General features: G+C 36.0%; 1 protein-coding gene across 1 annotated transcript in view; it reads right to left on the bottom strand.

The window, feature by feature from the left end:
* The window catches only part of LOC135081063 (myotubularin-related protein 6), a 93,901-nt gene extending 79,733 nt beyond the window's left edge, over nt 1–14,168 (bottom strand). The window contains exon 1 of the mRNA XM_063975788.1: nt 13,437–14,168. Within this exon, the coding sequence (XP_063831858.1) occupies nt 13,437–13,556 (120 nt within the window). The 5' untranslated portion in view covers nt 13,557–14,168. The remainder of the gene's footprint in view (nt 1–13,436) is intronic.
* Nucleotides 14,169–19,654: the final 5,486 nt, after the last annotated feature.

Consider the following 19,654-nt stretch of genomic DNA (forward strand, 5'->3'; position numbering starts at 1 on the left):
CGTTTATCATAAGCATTCCAGTGTAAAATGCAGAGGTTTGAAACCTTATGACATACATATAAAATATCAGAGGAGTTTTGGTTCCAATTGCTTCATCATCATCATCAGCCATCCACTGCTGAACATAGCCCTCCCCCAATGATATCCAGAATGACTTGATTAATAGCGGCCTGCATCCAGCGCCTTCCTGCTACCTTTATGAGGTTGTCGGTTCACCTTATGAGCGAGTTAATTACTTAATGCATGCAATCACTGCAGAGAAATTGATCAAACAAATGCGCACTCATTAACTATTTGTAGCACTATCGCGCTAATTACAAACCGATATCGTGTATTAATAGCAATAATAGCGTTTAGGATATCGGAAACTTTTCGGATCACAGGTCGCGGTTCCATTTCCATGACGTTATTTATATCACAAGGCTAATGATGTATGACTTTCTATTTATACACCGGGTCATGGACCTATAAAAAAAGTCGGACGGATTCTCATCAACAAAATACTGTGACATTAGGATACACCAGCTTGCCTGTACGTACAGGCCGGCACGCACACATTCACACCCTGTTACACCACTTCGAGTGCAAACTTCACACAGTTGACACATTTAAGCAGCGAAAAAACAACACGAATACGACATGTCTTGTGTGATGAAATTGTGTAAAAACCGTTCTGTTCGAACAAACAAAAATTAAGGAATCACATTTCACAGGCAAAATAATAATCCAATCACTTATTTCCCGACATTAAAATATTGAAATTAATTGAAATCAAACGTCATTCACTCGAAAAAATAATACGTCAAAGACCAGTGTTCTCAGTTATTTACGTGGGAAAATTACCCGAAATATGGGAAATTAATAATAATTTTAGGACTTTTTAGTTATTTATTACGCATACTATGGAAATAAAATAATTTATCATAATAATTGTGTTTTAATGGGATATATTTTCATAGGCAAATTTGATCCTTCCCAAAAATGTGGAACTGCAAAATTCAAATTTTCTTACATTGATTTCAAGTCAGTGTCAGGTTGTAGTATGTTAAAAAAAATCTATCAGAGATAATAATAATATATTGATGATGCATAAGATTATGATTATAATATACACAAGATTCGTAATTTGTAACTGCGTGAATCATTTTTGATCAACATTATGTACATAACTACATACCCTGACACACTGACTTGCAAACAATGTAAGAAAATTTGAACATTGAAAATTTCGCGCCTACCTCAACGCATTCACCTTTCATCCTTTTCAAATGGCACGGAATAATTCTGTCTACATTTCCAAGTAACATCTGCCGATCTATGTTTTTCTTAAAATAAATGGGTAAAATGTTTTGGCTAACATGGCATCCCTAAATTCACTCACACAATAGACAAACGCCAAAATTTTGCGTCACAGTTTTGTTGTAGCGCGAGTTCCGTCCGCCTTTTTTTATAGGTCCATGCACCGGGTATTGTACGTCTTTTGTTATCCAGGGATAAATATGACAATATTATAATATTAACCAATGGATAAATGATATTGATAGTGAAGTTAGAATGGTTACATAAAGCAATAGGTAAAGGTAACTATGTCTGTTTGTCTTGCTTTCACGCCTAAACCAATGAACCTATTTTGATGAAACTTGGCATAGAGATAGTTTGGGTCCCGGGAAAGGACATAGGATAGTTTTTATCCCGGTTTTTGAAACAGGGACGCGCGCGATAAAGTGTTTCTGTGAAAGACAAAATTCCACGTTGGCGAAGCCGCGGGCCGAAAGCTAGTGGCTACATAAAGCAATAGGTAGAGAGATGATAACAAATAAACTAAACAGCAATAAGCATATCTACGATGCCATTATAGAAATATTAGCAGGAGCATTAGATATGAAATCAAACATATTCTTGTATAGATAGAGTATAGTATAGTAATTGTAGCGCAAAGAAATCCTAATAACATTAACAAGCAAACTTAGGTATCGTATTAATTACCACTAAACCTAGACGAATAGCTCCATTTAATACAGACTCCGCTTCAATTAGTCCGTGAAAGTGTTTTCTGGTCGGCAGACTCCAGTTTCGCATCCATCTAAATTAGCGGCCTCAATATAGACCCTTGAAGAACTCCTTGCCAACAACATAGATCACTAGAAACTGTACCCATTTGTTCGACGGCGGCCGATAAACAATCGGCGAACTATCTTTATTCTTCCACACGTGATAGATCGTTTTGGAAAAGACAGAAGCGTCACAGAAAGGTCATTGGGGCAAGGCAGACTACACTTGGTTCTATGGGCCTTAACATGGTGTCAAAACCCTCATAAATCTTAACTCTAACTATGCATTCCGTAGATACGTCGGTCCTGGACTCGTGGTCATGGCGCCAGATAGATGCAGTACCGGTCCGGTCGTAAAGCTTTATCTTTTCAAGGCGAAACAACAATTCTTTCGGCGCTCTTTAGCTCTGTTTTAGTCTTTCGCATTTCATTAATTTTCGGCCGTTTTAGATACCGTGCGTGGCATATTGGTGTCCTAAGCCATCACTGCCGCCTAAATTGTTTTTTGGCGCAATTTAACGCTATTACGGAATATTCATTATTTCATATCCAAAAATGCGTTCCAAGCTAACAAGATTGCGTTCTGATTAAAATAATAATGGAAAACATTTTTCCAACATAACAAGCTAATGGAATTTGGGTAACGAAAAGAATAACAAATTAATATTCCCAGTAGGCCGTAGCCTTCAGGCATTACAAGTATATTTGTTCAGAATTTCATGTCCGTTATCAAAGAAACGTTGTTGCCTGTAGCAATAAAACTGATTAGTTAGGACAGAGTATAAAGCTTCGTTTTTGTAAGTTCTAAGTTGCGTGCGCGTCGGATCCATGACTGTGTAAGTATAATGACTAAAGTTTAAATATTATTAAACATAATAGCATGTAATTGTAACAGTTTTGCAATGCAATCAATTAATACAGTTCAAACATGGTATGTTAAGTGGAAGTTGATTAAAGGACATGGAAGTTGGGCCAAGTGCTGCCCAGAATGAAACCATAGTGCATTTTGTTCCTCAGGCCAATACTAATTTGTAAACCGAAGCGCACTGAAATCTATCCCTGGAGTTAAGAGAAAAAAAGAGTTTTGTTTGAAATTATTTACATACAAAATATCATCGATGTATACGTACTACGCATAAGATTTCGCGATTGTGGCATTAAATAACACTCGTTATGTTGAACTTAACCATACTGCATCCGTACACCTTACTTTAGTACGACTTCGACATTCTTTATAAGCGATCAAGCGCTGTTGCAGTAGTTTGGTTACTTGACAGAAATTAATTATCTCCAAAATGGAGCAAGAAGTTTTAGCTTACAATAACTTCAATAATCGATTGTAATATACTAATAAATTGATTTTTTGCAAGGATAGAGAACTAAAACTTCTTACTTCATTTTGGAAATAATTAACTTCTGTCAAGTAACCAAACAATTAAAACAGCGCTAGATCTTTTATAAAGAATGTCTAAATCGCACTAAAGTAACGTATACGGATGCAGTATGGTTAAGTGCAACATAGCGAGTGTTATTTAATGCCACAATCGCGAAATCTTATGCGTAGTACGTATACATCGATGATATTTTGTATGTAAATAATTTCAAACAAAACTCTTTTTTTCTCTTAACTCCAGGGATAGATTTCAGTGCGCTTCGGTTTACACATTAGTATAGGCCTGAGGAACAAAATGCACTATGGGTTGATTCTGGGCAACACTTGGTCCAGACCCTGGCACTATCCTTTGATAATAGAATCAGGATCAGCCTTTCCTGATCCCACCTTTACTGTGCAGACATATAATCCTCGTATCAAAACGGCCTGTATTGTATAGAATGTATTTGTATGGCATGTTTCGCCAAAATACCCATATTATCACCATACGGCCGAGGTAAACACGAAATGAAGAGGCATTTACTCTAAGGAGGAACCCTTTGAAGAGATTACCCCGAGGGTTTGCACCTCTGATATTTAAGACGCGCCACAATGGCAGAGGCTCATGTAAAAGCATTTTCCAAGCCAATGGGCTGTGTGCGTGCCACTGACAGGGCTGTTAATGTCGCTTGATCGTTTCGGCCTCAGAAATCACTGATAAAATCTTAACGATTTAGCTTTGTTCAAGCTCTAGTAACTTTTGTGTCAGAATTTACGCAGAACAACTGACAGCTCGAGCAGTGGGGTAAATGAAGGAACGAAAGGATATGCCGTGAATTGTGACGTTTGGAATGGACAAAATAACGCATGTCCAAGTGAAGAAACTCCTCAGTAGCCGCAAAAACAATGTTTCTTAAAGAATATTGTCCTCACTAATCACATTCACAAGACAAAATCTGAACTAGACTTGGATCAAAGCACAATTTGCAATTCAAAAATCCTCAATAATCTAGAATATATTATTTTATCACAAAGTAATTTCATAGAGACCGCGTTCGTTCTCCTTATGTGATTTAATCGACCCAGCTTTTTGCCTTTTCTGTGAATCGGTATTCGCTAAAACTGTATAATTTTCACGGTTTGTCATCAATTGCTGCTTTAATGAACACGGTTCTGAACAATTCAGCTTTTAGCGTAATAATTTTCTCACAAAGCGCGTTTTTTTCGCTTTATGCCTGCAAATCTTTTCCCAATAATTTTTAAATAACAACATTCTTTTTCAGTATCTTTACTGTTTTTCATTAAAGTTCGCTTCATCAAAAGGCTCATTTTGCTTTAGCAAATAAATCATAAACACATTTTATTAATGTTTTTAATCGAAAGAAGGGAGACATTGTCTTTGATATTAACCTTAACAAAAACTTTCTTAATTAATGTCATGTTCCCGCTTCTGTCAAATCGTATCAAGTTAATATTATGTTAACTCATTTATTAACGGATTATCGTCAAAGAAAGTTACTGAATTCTGAACCTGTCTACAAAGATTTAACGAGCAAAGAAGTTTAACATTACAGTAATTGAAAAGCCAGCGCCAAACTTTTGAAAGAGAACCTCTGGCTTTTGCTTGTTAATAATAAAATACTTTTCTATTTTCGGTAATACGGCTGTCAAAGTTTTTGTCTTCCATATCGCCATAAATATCTTGGGGCCAAGTTCCACGCATGAACTCAGAAGTTTGTAACTTCGATATTGAATCTATATCTTTCACGTCAGAAACTTACTCGCAATAAAACTATAAACAGTGTTAAGGTGTCAGTAGCTAATACCCGATTTCTATTCTAAGAAAATAATAGAAAAGTCGAACAATGAATAACTTGAAATCAAATCCTTCAAAGAATCTTATAATTTTGACCTTTTAAAGCAAACGTCATAATGTACCTATTGAGAGTTCTGCTAGATTCTACTCTAGTCTAGATAGAGCATATCAAAATTTAATTGTACGTAATATTATTCCATAAAATCTAGCCTACCCCATTCGAACTTGTTCTTACTCGTAAAATTTAATACCCACTTGGATTTTCCCAAGTAAACACTTTCTGGTGTTTGACCCTTTTCATATTTAAAATCCCTGGAAAGAACTTTAGATATTCACAGTGAAAAGGAATTTGACTTAATGAATTCCCTAATATCCCTTGAGGAAGTATTTTGAATGAAATGGATTCAGAGAGAGCTTTACAATGAACACCCTCGGTCACTTGGAGTCTCCAAATTCTTTTCAAGGAACTCTATTCGCAATTTGGAAGTTTTACCGCTGTTATTTGACGAAATTACATTCATCCTTACTTTTGTTATAAAAATTACAGCCTAAAACAGGTGGTTCATAAAGAAAATAAAAGAGGCTATTGTAGATAGGCCACCTACAATCAGAATGATTTCTGGTTCCCCTATTCATTTATTTATTAATAAAGGTACACAACAGCAGAACACATAAGACATTCGCAGTAAGGTACATACATTATCAGGGTTTCAGTATATAGTCAATACCATATTTTCAGTCAGCAATTTATATTGCAGAAATTCTGTCGCATATAATGCAGTTTTCCGAACAGCTGATGAATGCACTGGTATGTGGGTTGTGATCAGAGACTACACTGCATGCCTCGATTCTAGGTCGCTATTGACGTTACGTCACAATTCCAAAGAGGAAATTGGAACTGCGAGGAAACCCAAATAGCTTGCCGTCTTTTGACATAGGGGGCTAGGTAATCTAGGTATTCTAGGCTACTTTCCAGGAAACATATCAGGACACAATTTCATTTAAGCGTTTTTGGGCGGTTCAATATTTAATAATTTAACTAGATTTTAACTTAGAATTCTAGTTTCTCGTAGAACGACTTGGTCGCGAGCATCTCCCTATTTTCCAAAAATGAGATAAAAGCTATTCCATGTTTTCCTTAGGTCTCAAGATATCTCTGTACTTTTTACGCACAATTTAACAAGTTGCGCACAATTTTTCCGATCCCGTTCCAACAATGGAATATGTCTTTATGAAGTAAGCATAACCATTTTATTGTATTTTAAGGACGCGAATTTCTATTTATATTCGCAGATCCGATTCAAGATTTCTTTGCCTGATTCACGCTAGAGAAGCCGTTTAGAATAAAAAGGGACTCGGTCTATGAAGTCCTTATCGTTTCCTTTGTGTTAAGAGCACTTGCCATGGTATAAAAAAAAAGAATTTGTGATATTTTATTAAATTCGGCGGCACAAGATCTCTTTATACATATTTCAGAAATACATATTTTAACCCTTTATTACCATTTAGATAATCTAATGATGTGACGAAGATAGATTTGATGGTAGACACATACAAGCAAGGCATATTCCTGTTCGTTTAATTGAGTAAACACACAACACTTCCAATCCACAATGTAAACAACGAAGAAACGCGAACGGAAAGTATATTTTATCTGTCAACACAATATATCACAATTTCAGCTCCGTAGCCTCCGACGTGTCCTGAATACGATTAGCGAGAGGTCAGATTTACGCATTACGACGTACATACATCTATACTAATATTTTATAAATGCGAAAGTAACTCTGTCTGTCACGCTTTCACGCCTAAACCACTGAACCGAATTTGGTAAATTTTGGCATAGAGATAGTTTGAGTCCCGGGAAAGGACATTATAGGATAGTTTTTATCCCGGTTTTTGAAACAGGGACGCGCGCGATACGCTTTTTCTGTGACAGACAAAATTCCACGCGGGCGAAGCCGCGGGCGGAAAGCTAGTAATAAATAAAACAGACATAGAAAACAATACACGTTAATCCTAGGATCTCTAGATCCTTCTTCTCAGCATCAGCCCACCTGCCCACATGATGTCCCGAAGTGGTGGTAAGGCAAGCTATATTTGGGACGTGTATAAGCGCCCTGGAAAAGGCCTAAGTAATTAATAAACGATTTGATTTGATCAGCCTTATGTTTCATCAGGTAATTTTATTAGAACTTAACTAATACTAGGACAGACAAGCAAATCAATTTAGTTATGCCGAACGCAGATGTTTTCTTTACAAGTTTTTAGGCGGAAGTTCCCCGTTTTCAACCGACTTCAAAAAAGGAGGAGGTTCTCAATTTGACCCGTATGTTTTTTTTTTTTTTTTTCTATGTTTGTTACGCGATAACTCCGCCAATTATGAACCGATTTGAAAAAATCTTTTTTCGGCGTATAGGTAATACTTCAAGGGTGGTCCCATTTAAATTTAATAATAGAAAAAACAACCCCCAAGGGTGGAAAATTGGGGATGAACTTTTTTATACGCAATATCTCCGCCGATTATAAATCAATTTGAACGATTCTTTTTTTGTTGAATAGGTATTATCAAAAGGGTGGTTTCATGCGAATTTGAAGAAAATATTTCACCCCCAAGGGTGGAAAATTGGGGATGAACTTTTTTATACGCAATATTTTTAATTTTTAGTTTTTTTTTTGTGTTCACGCATTTGAAGTCGGTTTTATTTTTTTAAAAAGTTAATTATTGTAATCTCCTTTGGATAATTTATTTGTAACTTTCACTAAATTAGACAATATAAATGTAAAGCCTAGATAGATTTTTATGCAGCGCTACAGCGTCGGTTTCAACGGCACCTCAGAGGATTTTATTCATCATCTATAATCTATATGTATGTATGTAAGTTCAATTTCGTCTCTTCTCCCTTGAGACCCTGAGCAATTACTGGAATGAAGACCGCGGGCTAAGCTTAAGATTTTGGTTGGCCATTCAACAATGGACCATCATGTTCCGTTTTAAATAGGTTTCATTTAGATTCAAATAAAACTATAAATAAAATGGTTTTTTGACATCAAATACATTATTAATATTAGATACGACTACCTACCACTTAGTAATCATCCAAAATAACAAACTAAGTAAAATTAGAAACCAGTAGAGTAGAGGTAATATTAATGTGGCTTTTAGAAGATATATTAATTTTGTAATTGTGAGCTCAATCTATTTACAGTTGACCTTTACCATTCCAAGTTTCCAACTGGCATATATTCCGAAAAACGGAATCTGAACTAATTTTGCACGCCAAAGTAACTCTTGCGTAACTTGACTGCAAAAAATATAGTCTATAATGGAGACAGTTCAACCTTGTGGAAGATACATATTGAAAAAGAAATCCACCAAATGTAGCATGGAATTGTTTGGAGCTAGATATTTAGAGGTAGTTTGGTATCATAATAACATCAAATTAATACGAGTACATTAAGACTGCGGGGGCAGATTTTACTGGTTTAGTCCTTTTGACAGTTGTAAATTACGTAACTTGAGTAACTTCCCAACTCTGACCTTTCGCTGTGAAACTTTATAATCCTCATACTCATGCATAATAAACCTTCTTTCTACTAAAGCTACATATTCATAAGTTGGTCAGTATGAATACGAGAATGACTGAAAAAGAAAAGACTGAAGAACCTTGGAGAATACCTATTCGTCATACCTAGATGTGTATTGAAACCCCCAGATTTTTTTGGAACACACAAATTTGGAACAACTGAATCAACATTGGTTTTATTTTATAAACTAGAAAAAGTTAGGATATCGAGCTGGATTCAGTCTTTAATCAAGATCAAGAATTTTCTTTAACTCGGTTTGATGCCGGCCAAACTGTTAGGTAGATCCTTGAGTATAGATCGTTTCATCCATGAAGACGCTCCCCACCAATTTTTGGTCGAGGGAAACGCGGGGTGCGGGGAGTTTGATCCGAGCAATCCGAGCATCATTATTGTAGTGTGAGTGTGCACTCATGGATAATTTTGCGTATACCGATAACACTCAAACAGTGGCGGAAGAATGATGGGGCGCGTCTTTGTGGATGAAACGATCTATAGTTGCAGTGGGAATGAAAAGTGGCATAATAAGGGAATATAGGACTTTAATTTAAAATTTCGATAAGATACCACATTAGGAAGGATTGTCAGCCAAATAACGTATCCACTATAAAGAATTCCATTTCCAAATATGTCACGGACGGGACGGGATGAGTTACGTACGTGACGTGTTCGGGAAGCTATCGGGATGCAGTCGACGTGACTGCAATGGGAAGCCGAATTCGGTCAAGGTCATGTCCTGACGACCTACATTCAAAGGTCTACTGATATGTGTTCCAATCTTTGTACAGTCAACAGCAGCATATCAGACTGCATTTTTGTTGCAAAATAACACTTATTACAACTGCATAGATGGCAGGGTTTAGCTTGACGTGCTGTCGTCTGTACTTTGTAGGGTTCTGTGCTCAAAATCTATCAACAGGATAACTTTTACAATTGTTCAGAACTTCAGATACAGAAAGATTCGTGTGAGGGTCCGACTAGCAATTGACCTGTTTTCCACTGTCTTCTTTCTCGGTTCTACCACAGAATAAGTAATAGTACAGGTACAGAAGGATTACTCCGCAAGACGATTTAAATAAATGCGAGTATTGCTACGACGCGATACAGTGGAATTCAGCTCGCACAGCACTACGTGTTGAGAACCAACAAAAGAGTTTTTAATGTTTTTTACTTTTTCTTCTAAAACAAAATAAATTTTACTTCTTCACTTTGACAGCTGAAAGAAAGTCGTTTCATTTATTCATTTTATCTACATTTTAATACATTATTCAGTAATTCATACATTTTATATTTAATTTATGTCAGAAGCAACATAAATTTGGTGCCGAAACCCGTACATAATTCACATTGGTTTTTTTGTGTGCTGCTGGAAAATTATCCCGAGGGCCAACGCCGGCATAGTTGCCGATTGCAGTAGATAATTATGGCTACCCAGGTTTGTGGTGACACTAACCAAAAAACCAAGCTGTTACAAGGGCAATGCAAGGCCGCTATAACACGATGTGTTACCTTTTTGGACAAAAAGTCAGACCCAAGTGTGTTTGAACTGACGAACCGAAGGAAGGCAGTTGAAGAAGCGTTCGCGCGCTACAACCAGCTGGCGGACGAGGCCATTCTACAAGGCCAGGAGGTGTTGGACGGTGACGAGGAGTTCGAGGACCGCTATTACGATGTCCTCTCCCGGATCGACGCTCTCCTGGACCGCCGCAGCAGTGCTTCGCCGCTGGGGTTTGCGAGTGCCGTGGACGCTTCGACGCCGCTGTTCGAGACCACGAGGCTGCCTCCAATAGAAATTCAATCGTTTGATGGTAACAACGTCTGTGCATACAAGCCATTCATCGAGCTTTTTATGGCATTAATAGGCAAAAACTGTAAGTTATCCAATGTACAAAAATTATATTATTTAAAGAGCTATTTAAAGGGCGAGGCTTTGAATCTTTTAAATAATTTGCCTCTCATAAACCAGTCGTATGATGATGCTGTTGCTTTGTTGAATAGGAGATACGATACTAAGGGACTAATGATTAAAACGCATATTAGTGCTATTTTAGATCTGCCTAGCATTACGCGTGGCACTGCCCAGGCCATACGTTCCTTAGTGTCACAGATTTCGCAGCAAATGAGCGCGCTACGTAGCTATGATGAACCCGTTGATAGCTGGGATTCCATATTGGTGTGCATAATGATGAAGAAATTAGATTCACTGACTGTAAGATTGTTTAATGCAGAGCAGGACTTTCGTAGCATGCCCAGTATGGAGTCGCTGTTGAGTTTTCTAGAGAGACGTGCTATCTCGCTCGAGGCTAGCTCGGCTTGTGACACGAGCCGTACAGAAAGGGCTTCAATGTCTTTTCATATTCAAACATGTAATAAAAAACCTAATCCAAATTGTAATAATGCAAAATCAACAATGATTCCTTGTTTATTGTGTAAAAATAGCTATCACAAATTGTACAAATGCCCTACTTTTTTATTAATGAGTATTTCAGAAAGGCTGTCACATGTAAATAATTACAATTTATGTAAAATAATATGTTTAAATAAGCATGCACAAAAATGTAGATACAATTTTACATGTTCTTTATGCAAGGAGAATTCCCATAATTCTTTAATACATAATAATTCATTTGAACAATCAAAATCTGTACATAATATTAATACATTGCATGCATCCAACAATGTAAATAATTCATGTCAATCTGAAACTGTACATACTCATCCAAATAATAATTTGTTTCCCACTGCTTATTCACACAGGCAAAATAATATGCCTCATGTCGTCAAGACTGTATTAGACTCAGGGAGTCAAGCTTCTTTTTGTAATCAGGCCTTAGTCGTCATGCCAGGTCTTCATACATATTATAATACAAAGGTATTTCATACATTGGGTCAAACTCGATGGGGGTCTTGGTGACTCTGATCCATTCATAAATATAGTTTCGATGGTTTTTATTGCTTTTACATTATGATATCTTTTTATTTATACAAGTGAGGAAACTTGAACCAAGTTTTGTTTTATTTACATTAGCTTAATAATTTCAATTTTTAAAACCAAAAATAATTGTTATTTCATTGATTATTCAGTTACTTTCGATATTACCTAATGCTAAGTGATAAGTGTGTGTTTTAATTGTTTACGTGTTAGATCGCATACTATTCAAAAATTTAATGTTATGCATAGTAGATATTTTTCAGAGATTGTTATGATCTAGGTTTCATGAATATCTTGATTTTTATTGTAATGTTACCTTTCTTATTTCATTTAAACAATTTATTGCAAGAAGGTATTATCATCATTATAATGTTAATTTAATTGTAATGCGTGTCGCATTCCGCGCGCGGACTATGTTGAGAACCAACAAAAGAGTTTTTAATGTTTTTTACTTTTTCTTCTAAAACAAAATAAATTTTACTTCTTCACTTTGACAGCTGAAAGAAAGTCGTTTCATTTATTCATTTTATCTACATTTTAATACATTATTCAGTAATTCATACATTTTATATTTAATTTATGTCAGAAGCAACACTACGTACCTACAATTTTATTCACCTACAAGTTTTGTCTCTTTCTATCGCGTGCCTCTGAACTTTTCTTACGCTGTTAGGGTTGCTGTCTAGTGAAAAAATATTAATCTACTTATTTGTAATGAGGTACGTATGTAGGTAAGTATGCATTCATTATGGAAAACCTTGGGAGAGGCCTTTGTCCAGCAGTGACGCATTCTGAGCAGTAGTCATAGTAGGTTAGGTTCCTATACTATCCTAGGAATTATTGATTACCCACTTGGCCAACATACCTTTCAGCATCTTTGGGAAGCGAAAAAAAAGATGAATCCGGTAGATTACTTTTCGAATTTAAACACCCGAACGCCGCACAATATTTCTTTCTCTTTATGTACATTTTTAAATAATACTTCGATCATAGAATTATAATCATACTACAACGCACGCCAGCGTCCTGACGAGCGCGCGCGTGACACTCGACTGATATAATACCCGCCGGCGGGGCGCTTCGCTGTAGGTAATTATCGGATGTACCGCGCGGAGTGAGCCAGGCCTGGTTCTACTGAAAATGTACTGGTGAGATCACGCGACGAGCTAGTTAATGTTCCTCTACACTAGTGAATGGTTCAGAGCCAGTACTCGTAATGAGCCTTTGGAATCAGTGCAGTGTCTTCAAAGCGGTTTTCTTGAATCAAAAGAGGATCTGCGCCTTAATTACTTCGAGATAAAGTCTTTGAAGAACAAAGTGTTTTTGAGATCAAGAAGCGCGATGCTTTTTGAACCCTTTCAATTATTTTTTGCCATTATTCAGATTACTTGGAGCAGAATAATGATTGGTGCGATCAATACCAATCCTAGTTTTGAGAAAACATTTGAAACAGGAAGTTTTGAACCGGTTTAAGTTTTCCGCATCAACACCGGCCGCCACTAATTTTTAAGACCACTTTTTTGTGTGACAAGGATTCTACTTGTTCATCTTGCTTGCAACTTTTTGGAACTACTAATAAATGCGTTACTCGAATGCTCGAAGTAAACTATTGAAGTGTGTTGGTTGGGTGCTTTGTATTTTCGTGATATTTTTCCTGAAGCTGCTTTTTAATCTTCTCACCTTTTCTGTAACTGCTAATCCAGCGTATTCTTCAGCGGAGATGCAGTCGCCTTTCAACCAGCTGGCCAGGCGACCCAACTCACCCAGCATGCTGGACGGCGTCAAAGAACTGAGCGCCATTATTTGTTTAACTACCCTCAACTTTTAAACTCTCATTTGCTTTCAAAAACCCAACTGTCACTCAGTTACAGAATTAACCGCGTAACTCAAGAACGATAAGTTAATCTTATCACAACAATAAACTAAGTTATGTTACTACCACTTCAAACTTCGGCAATATTTACGCAACTTCTTCTTAATAACCGTCATAAGTTTCGGGAGGTGTTAACAGACTAAGGTGACCGAAAGAAACTTTTCCAATCAGAACCTCATTAGTGAAGTTGCTAAAAGTACAGGATAATCGCGCGTGGGTCAGGCACGACGTAACCCCGCGACGCCGCTACAGCGACTGACTGAACTGAGTCTGACAGTAATCTGTGCTCCGCCATCGCAATATTCGCATTTTGAACCTGGAACCGCTGCATTGAACGATGTTACGCTTTATTGTCTTCAATTACGCCCCATTTTCAAATGCCAAGGGGCAGGAGTCCCGGTCACAGAGCATGCGCGCACAAGCGAGATGGAATGTACCGGTTCGCAGTACATCAAAGGGTGACAGCTGTTTTAAACACCGTTCGCCGTATTTTCACCACCAAACACACGTGTTCCGGTACTAATTTCTATGTGACGTAACACGGGCTACAAATCTTACGACGTGCAATAAAACTGCGATCTCTTGTCGCACTCATGGAAAACTTCCGGAATTTATTTGACCTATTTTAGATACTGCCCCATTAAGACACACACCAATATCCTTTAATCCTCTTAGAGAGAAAGTGGTTGAGATTATTCTGATTTCACATCAGTTTTATCTTTTACCGCAGAGTCTGTTAGTAGAGCATAACTACATAGAACCTGAATGGTAATGGAGATTTTTCTTTATGTAATGATTACATAAACTGACCACTAACTGCAATGATGACTGTCTAATTAGTGGAACTTATATTCCTCTCATAATTGAGCATAAAAAGTTGCTATGAACCTAATCTGAAAGTGAACTGAGGCAAAGATGATACACTGAGTATTCATAGGAAGTGCAGAAAATCACCATTTACATATTTGGATCAAACCAAAAGATTACTATATGTATGTTTTTTATTTCTAAAATGTTTGCTTCCAACAAGTTGTTCTTTAAAAAGTGATTGAGCATTATTAACAAGTAGTATTAGACTAATTAGGTAATATAGTAATGGTAATTATATTTATACAGACTGACCTGACCACTTCTCCAATCATTAGTGAGAAATTTAATAACAGGAGCTATCTAAGTTGAGATAAGACAGAGTAAACTGCATTAAAAATAGTCCTTATCTTGAAGTTCATAAGGTTAAACTACATTCACTTAGCAAACAAACAGTACTTTACTGTTTACAAAATGAATGAGATGAAATTAGCCTTTTCTACAAAGTCAATAAATGGGTCATAAATGGGTGTATGATTAAACTTAATTTTGATAGTCCAATTTAATTTCAGTAACATAAAGGTACATTTATCTTATTGTGGGTTAGAATATTTCCTTAAGCTATTAAATGAACATGTAGAGAAAGAGTGTATACAGTAAAATATGCTTTATTTGGTAAATGAAACCATGCCTAACATATACTTAGCTTTATGAAGATAGTTAAATATTAATCAAAACATTGATAAGGATACTATGTTGACTATATCATTCTATACTCTCATGAAACATTGAGTGTATTAGCTATCGAAGTAATTATAACTAAGTTGCAGATGTAAATGAAGACTGCAATGTCAATTTGTTTATGTTTTAATATTGAAAACTCTAAGAAATTTAATCAACACATTTTATTGTAAAAACCAAGACAACATGAAAGAATGACAGAACATGCAATGGCGGGCAATCTGACAGATGACATTCAGTTCAGAAACCATAAATAAAACACCTTCCCCCCTAAATTACAAATCTAATCGGTTAGGTGGTTTTACTACCCTGCCACTTCTAGTACAATAATTATTATCATAGACAACATCTCTTGGTGGAGATACCCGAGCAGGGGATGAAATCATTGGATCAGAATTCAGTGTAGTATTGTCTTCTGTAGCCCTGGAATCATCATTATAATAACTTGTCTTAAATTGCTTAGTGTTTGAAAAAGATTTTTTTAAATGATTTGTAGTTCTACGGATTGGAAAGCTCCCATCTCTTTCCACCCAGTATGACCTAGGCTCTTTACATTTCTTTACAATTTTACCCTTTTTCCAATATTCATCCTTTCCTGTACGATATACCACTTCATCACCAATATTAAATTTAACCTCTTTTTTTCTGACTGACCTATCAAATTTAGATTTATTTATAGACTGCTTCAAGATTAACAATTTGTGTATATTTTTAATAACAACAGGCTCCAATGCTTTTTCAGTAATTGGTACAAGTGTTCGCATGGTTCGACTGTTTAATATTTGTGATGGAGATACTACCATTCCAGCCAAAGGTGCATTGTTATATGACATTACATATTCTCTATAGTCCACACTATCCTCTGCAGCTTTCTTTAAGATATTCTTGCTAATGTCTACTGCTTTTTCAGCCATACCATTGCTTCTAGGATAATGAGGACTACTTGTAGTTAAACATATGTCCTTACTTTTAAAATAATCTAAACATTCTTTTGAGTTAAACGGATTATTGTCAGACACAATTTCAACAGGAAAACCAAATCGAGAAAAAATTTCAATGAATCCTGATATTACAGATTTTGCTGACTTGTCAGGCAAAGGAATAAGTTCAAGCCAGTGTGAAAAATAGTCGACAACAACAAGATAAGGTTTCTTAGCAAATTCCAATATATCAGCACCTATTTTACTAAATCTTAATTTAGGTATTTTGTGTGGTAACAATGGTTCATGACAATTTCTAGATCTAAACTTTTCACATGTGTGACATTGCATAACATATTGATATATTTCTTGGGACATTTTTGGCCAATAAAACAGTTTCCTACTCCTGTTCAAGCATTTTCCAATACCAATATGGCCTTCATGTATTAATTTTACTACATCAGATCTGAGATTTTTAGGTACAATGATTTTGTCCTCAAGAAACGCAAACCCTGATTGAAAGTATATGCTATTCCTCAACTTATAGTATGGTTGACAATCAGCAGGAACTTTGTTTTCCTCTGGCCATCCCTCATGATAATATTTACATAGTAATGAAAGTGTTTCATCATTATTAGTTTCTTTTCTAAACAATAATTTTCTTTCAGGCGACATGGGCAAATGTATGGACACAGAGTGCACAATTTGCAACATTTCTTTATCATGTTCAGTAACACTTAAATTATTTCTAGATAACATATCTGCAAAATGTACAAATTTACCTGGAACATAATAAACATTTAAATTGTAATTTAACAACTTTAATCGCAACCTCTTTAATCTAGGGGATCCAATTTTGGAAATATATTTAGACATAATTGAAACAATTGGTTTGTGATCTGTTTGTACATCTACATTTAGGCCATATATGTATCTATGAAACTTTTTTACAGCAAATGTAATAGCTAATAGCTCTTTCTCCGTTTGACTATAGTTAACTTCTGATTGGTTCATTGATCTTGAGGCACATGCTACTAGTTTTAATACATCTTTATCACTTTGGAATAAGCAGCATCCGAGGCCATCTTTAGAAGCATCACATTGTAAAATTATTTTTTTATTAGGTTCAAATGGACAAAGAGCAGGGGCACTACTTACTTTTAACTTAAGTTCTTCAAAAGCTTTCTTGTGATTAGGTAACCATATGAATTCACAATCCTTTTTCAATAATTTGCATAAAGGTGACATCAGACTGGCCATCTCAGGAACATATCTACGAACATAATTAAATGTTCCTAAAATTTGCCGCAACTCATCTTTATTAGTGGGTTCTTTTAAATTTACTAGAGATTCTACCCTATCCCTATCCATAGACATACCATGTTTATTAAAAATTTGACCAACATATTTAACTTCCGACTGCTTGTATTGTAACTTATCTTTATTAAACACAATATTTAGATCTTTTGCTTTATTTATAACACTTGCAAGTGCAGTATCATGCTCTGAAGCAGTACTTCCCATCACTAAAATATCATCGGCCCAAACCACTACATTTGGCAGGTCTCCGAAGTGATTTTCGAGCACATCTTGGAACATTTCTGGTGCATTCATCAAACCAAATGGTAAAACTAAATATCTATACACCCCAAATGGAGTAGCAAAGCAACATTTCCAAGAAGACGCTTCAGTGAGTTTCAGATGATGAAACCCTTCCTTTAAATCAAGAACAGTAAAAAATTTCTTTCCTTTAAGTTTGAATGCTAAATCTTCCAAAGTGGGCAACATTTTAGGCTTTTTTACAATCAACTTATTTAAATCTGAAGGATCAAGACATAATCTTACATTTCCATTTGGCTTTTCCACAATGACTACCCTATTGACACAAGCATCACTTTGCATATTCTCTACCTTTACAATAGCATTTCTTTCTTGCAATCTCAACAATTCAGCTTTTAATGGTGCAAGCATACTATTTGGAAGCCTTGGCGAAGGGTGACAAATTTGATCATCTGTATTTTTAACAGGAAACTCAAATACTCCCGGCAACCTACCTACCCCTTCAAAAACTTCTATATTTTCCTTAATAAATTTCTCTTTATCTTTATTTATTTCCACATTATTTATGCGCTTAATTAAATTTAAAGCTATGCATCCTGATAATCCCAACAACACATTACTACAATCCAGTACTATAAAATTCTCATAACACTCAAAATTTTTAAATTTGCACCGTAAACTTATCATCCCTTTAGGTTTTACCTTTTCACCAGCAAAAGATTCAATTTTCAAATTACATTCCCTTAACTTTAAATTTAAATTTGTATTTATTCTATTAAAAACTTTAATTGGCATGACACTCACATCTGCTCCCGAGTCCAGCTTACATTGAACACCATGTCCCTCAATTTCTATATTTTCAGACCAGGCCTTCTTTTCACCACATTTTGACTGAACAGCTCTACAATACGCACCTTCATCCGAATCAGACTCCTCACATTTGACTTCCTGTACCTTTTTCTTAACTCTGCAACTGGCTGCAAAATGGTTCTCCAGCCCACATTTGTTACATTTTTTTCCAAAAGCAGGGCATGCACGTGGTCCATGTCTTGTCTGGCAGCGTCTGCAGCTAAACTCCTTATATTTTATACCTTGTTGGTCCCTTACTTTTCTGGATTTTATTGTATCCACTAGTAAGGTGGGGTTCATTTCCTTTACTTGTAGTTTGCTCTTTTCGCTTGTTCGGCACATGTTTGCAGCTTTATCCAACGTCAAGTCCTCACATCTTAACATACTTTCCTGTAGGCTGTGATCCTGGATCCCTTGTACAATCCTATCTCGCAATAATTGATCTTCTGTAGATTCTAAACATTTGTCATTATATCCACACTTGCCTATTAATTCCCTCAGGCTAGTATAAAATGATTCAAATGATTCTCCAACTTCCTGTTTTCTTTCATTGAATTTAAAACGCTCAAATACCGGATTACTTTTGGGATTCACATATTTATCGATCTCAGACACAATTTTGTCGTAACTTCGTCTCTCCTCTTCCGATAATTTAAAGATTAGGATGACTTTGGTAGACTCCGGACCCATCATGTTTCGCAACAATGACAGTTTAATTTTGTCTGAAGCTCCATCTTGATTAGTTGCTATCAAATAGTCCTCGAACAAACATTTCCAATAGTTCCAATCATTAGCTGATTGCGAAGAGCGGATGTCGAAATTTGGAGGCAATTTCACTGACGACGACGACGACTCCATATTTAACAGGACACTTTCAGTAGAAAGCAATATTTTCGCATCCAATCACACTTTAGGATCGTTTCACAACGGCTGCGCCATGTTTTAATATTGAAAACTCTAAGAAATTTAATCAACACATTTTATTGTAAAAACCAAGACAACATGAAAGTGTGGGATATGATGTTCGTCCACAATAAGGAATCTAGATGTTAGTGCTTCCTTCCGAGCGGGTGTTATGCTCGGGGACCAAGGTCCAATTTACACCATCTTGGTTTGCATATATATACTTGGCAGGATATAAAACTCCG

This window comes from Ostrinia nubilalis, chromosome 19 (genome assembly GCF_963855985.1).
Source record: "Ostrinia nubilalis chromosome 19, ilOstNubi1.1, whole genome shotgun sequence".
Lineage (NCBI taxonomy): Eukaryota > Metazoa > Arthropoda > Insecta > Lepidoptera > Crambidae > Ostrinia > Ostrinia nubilalis.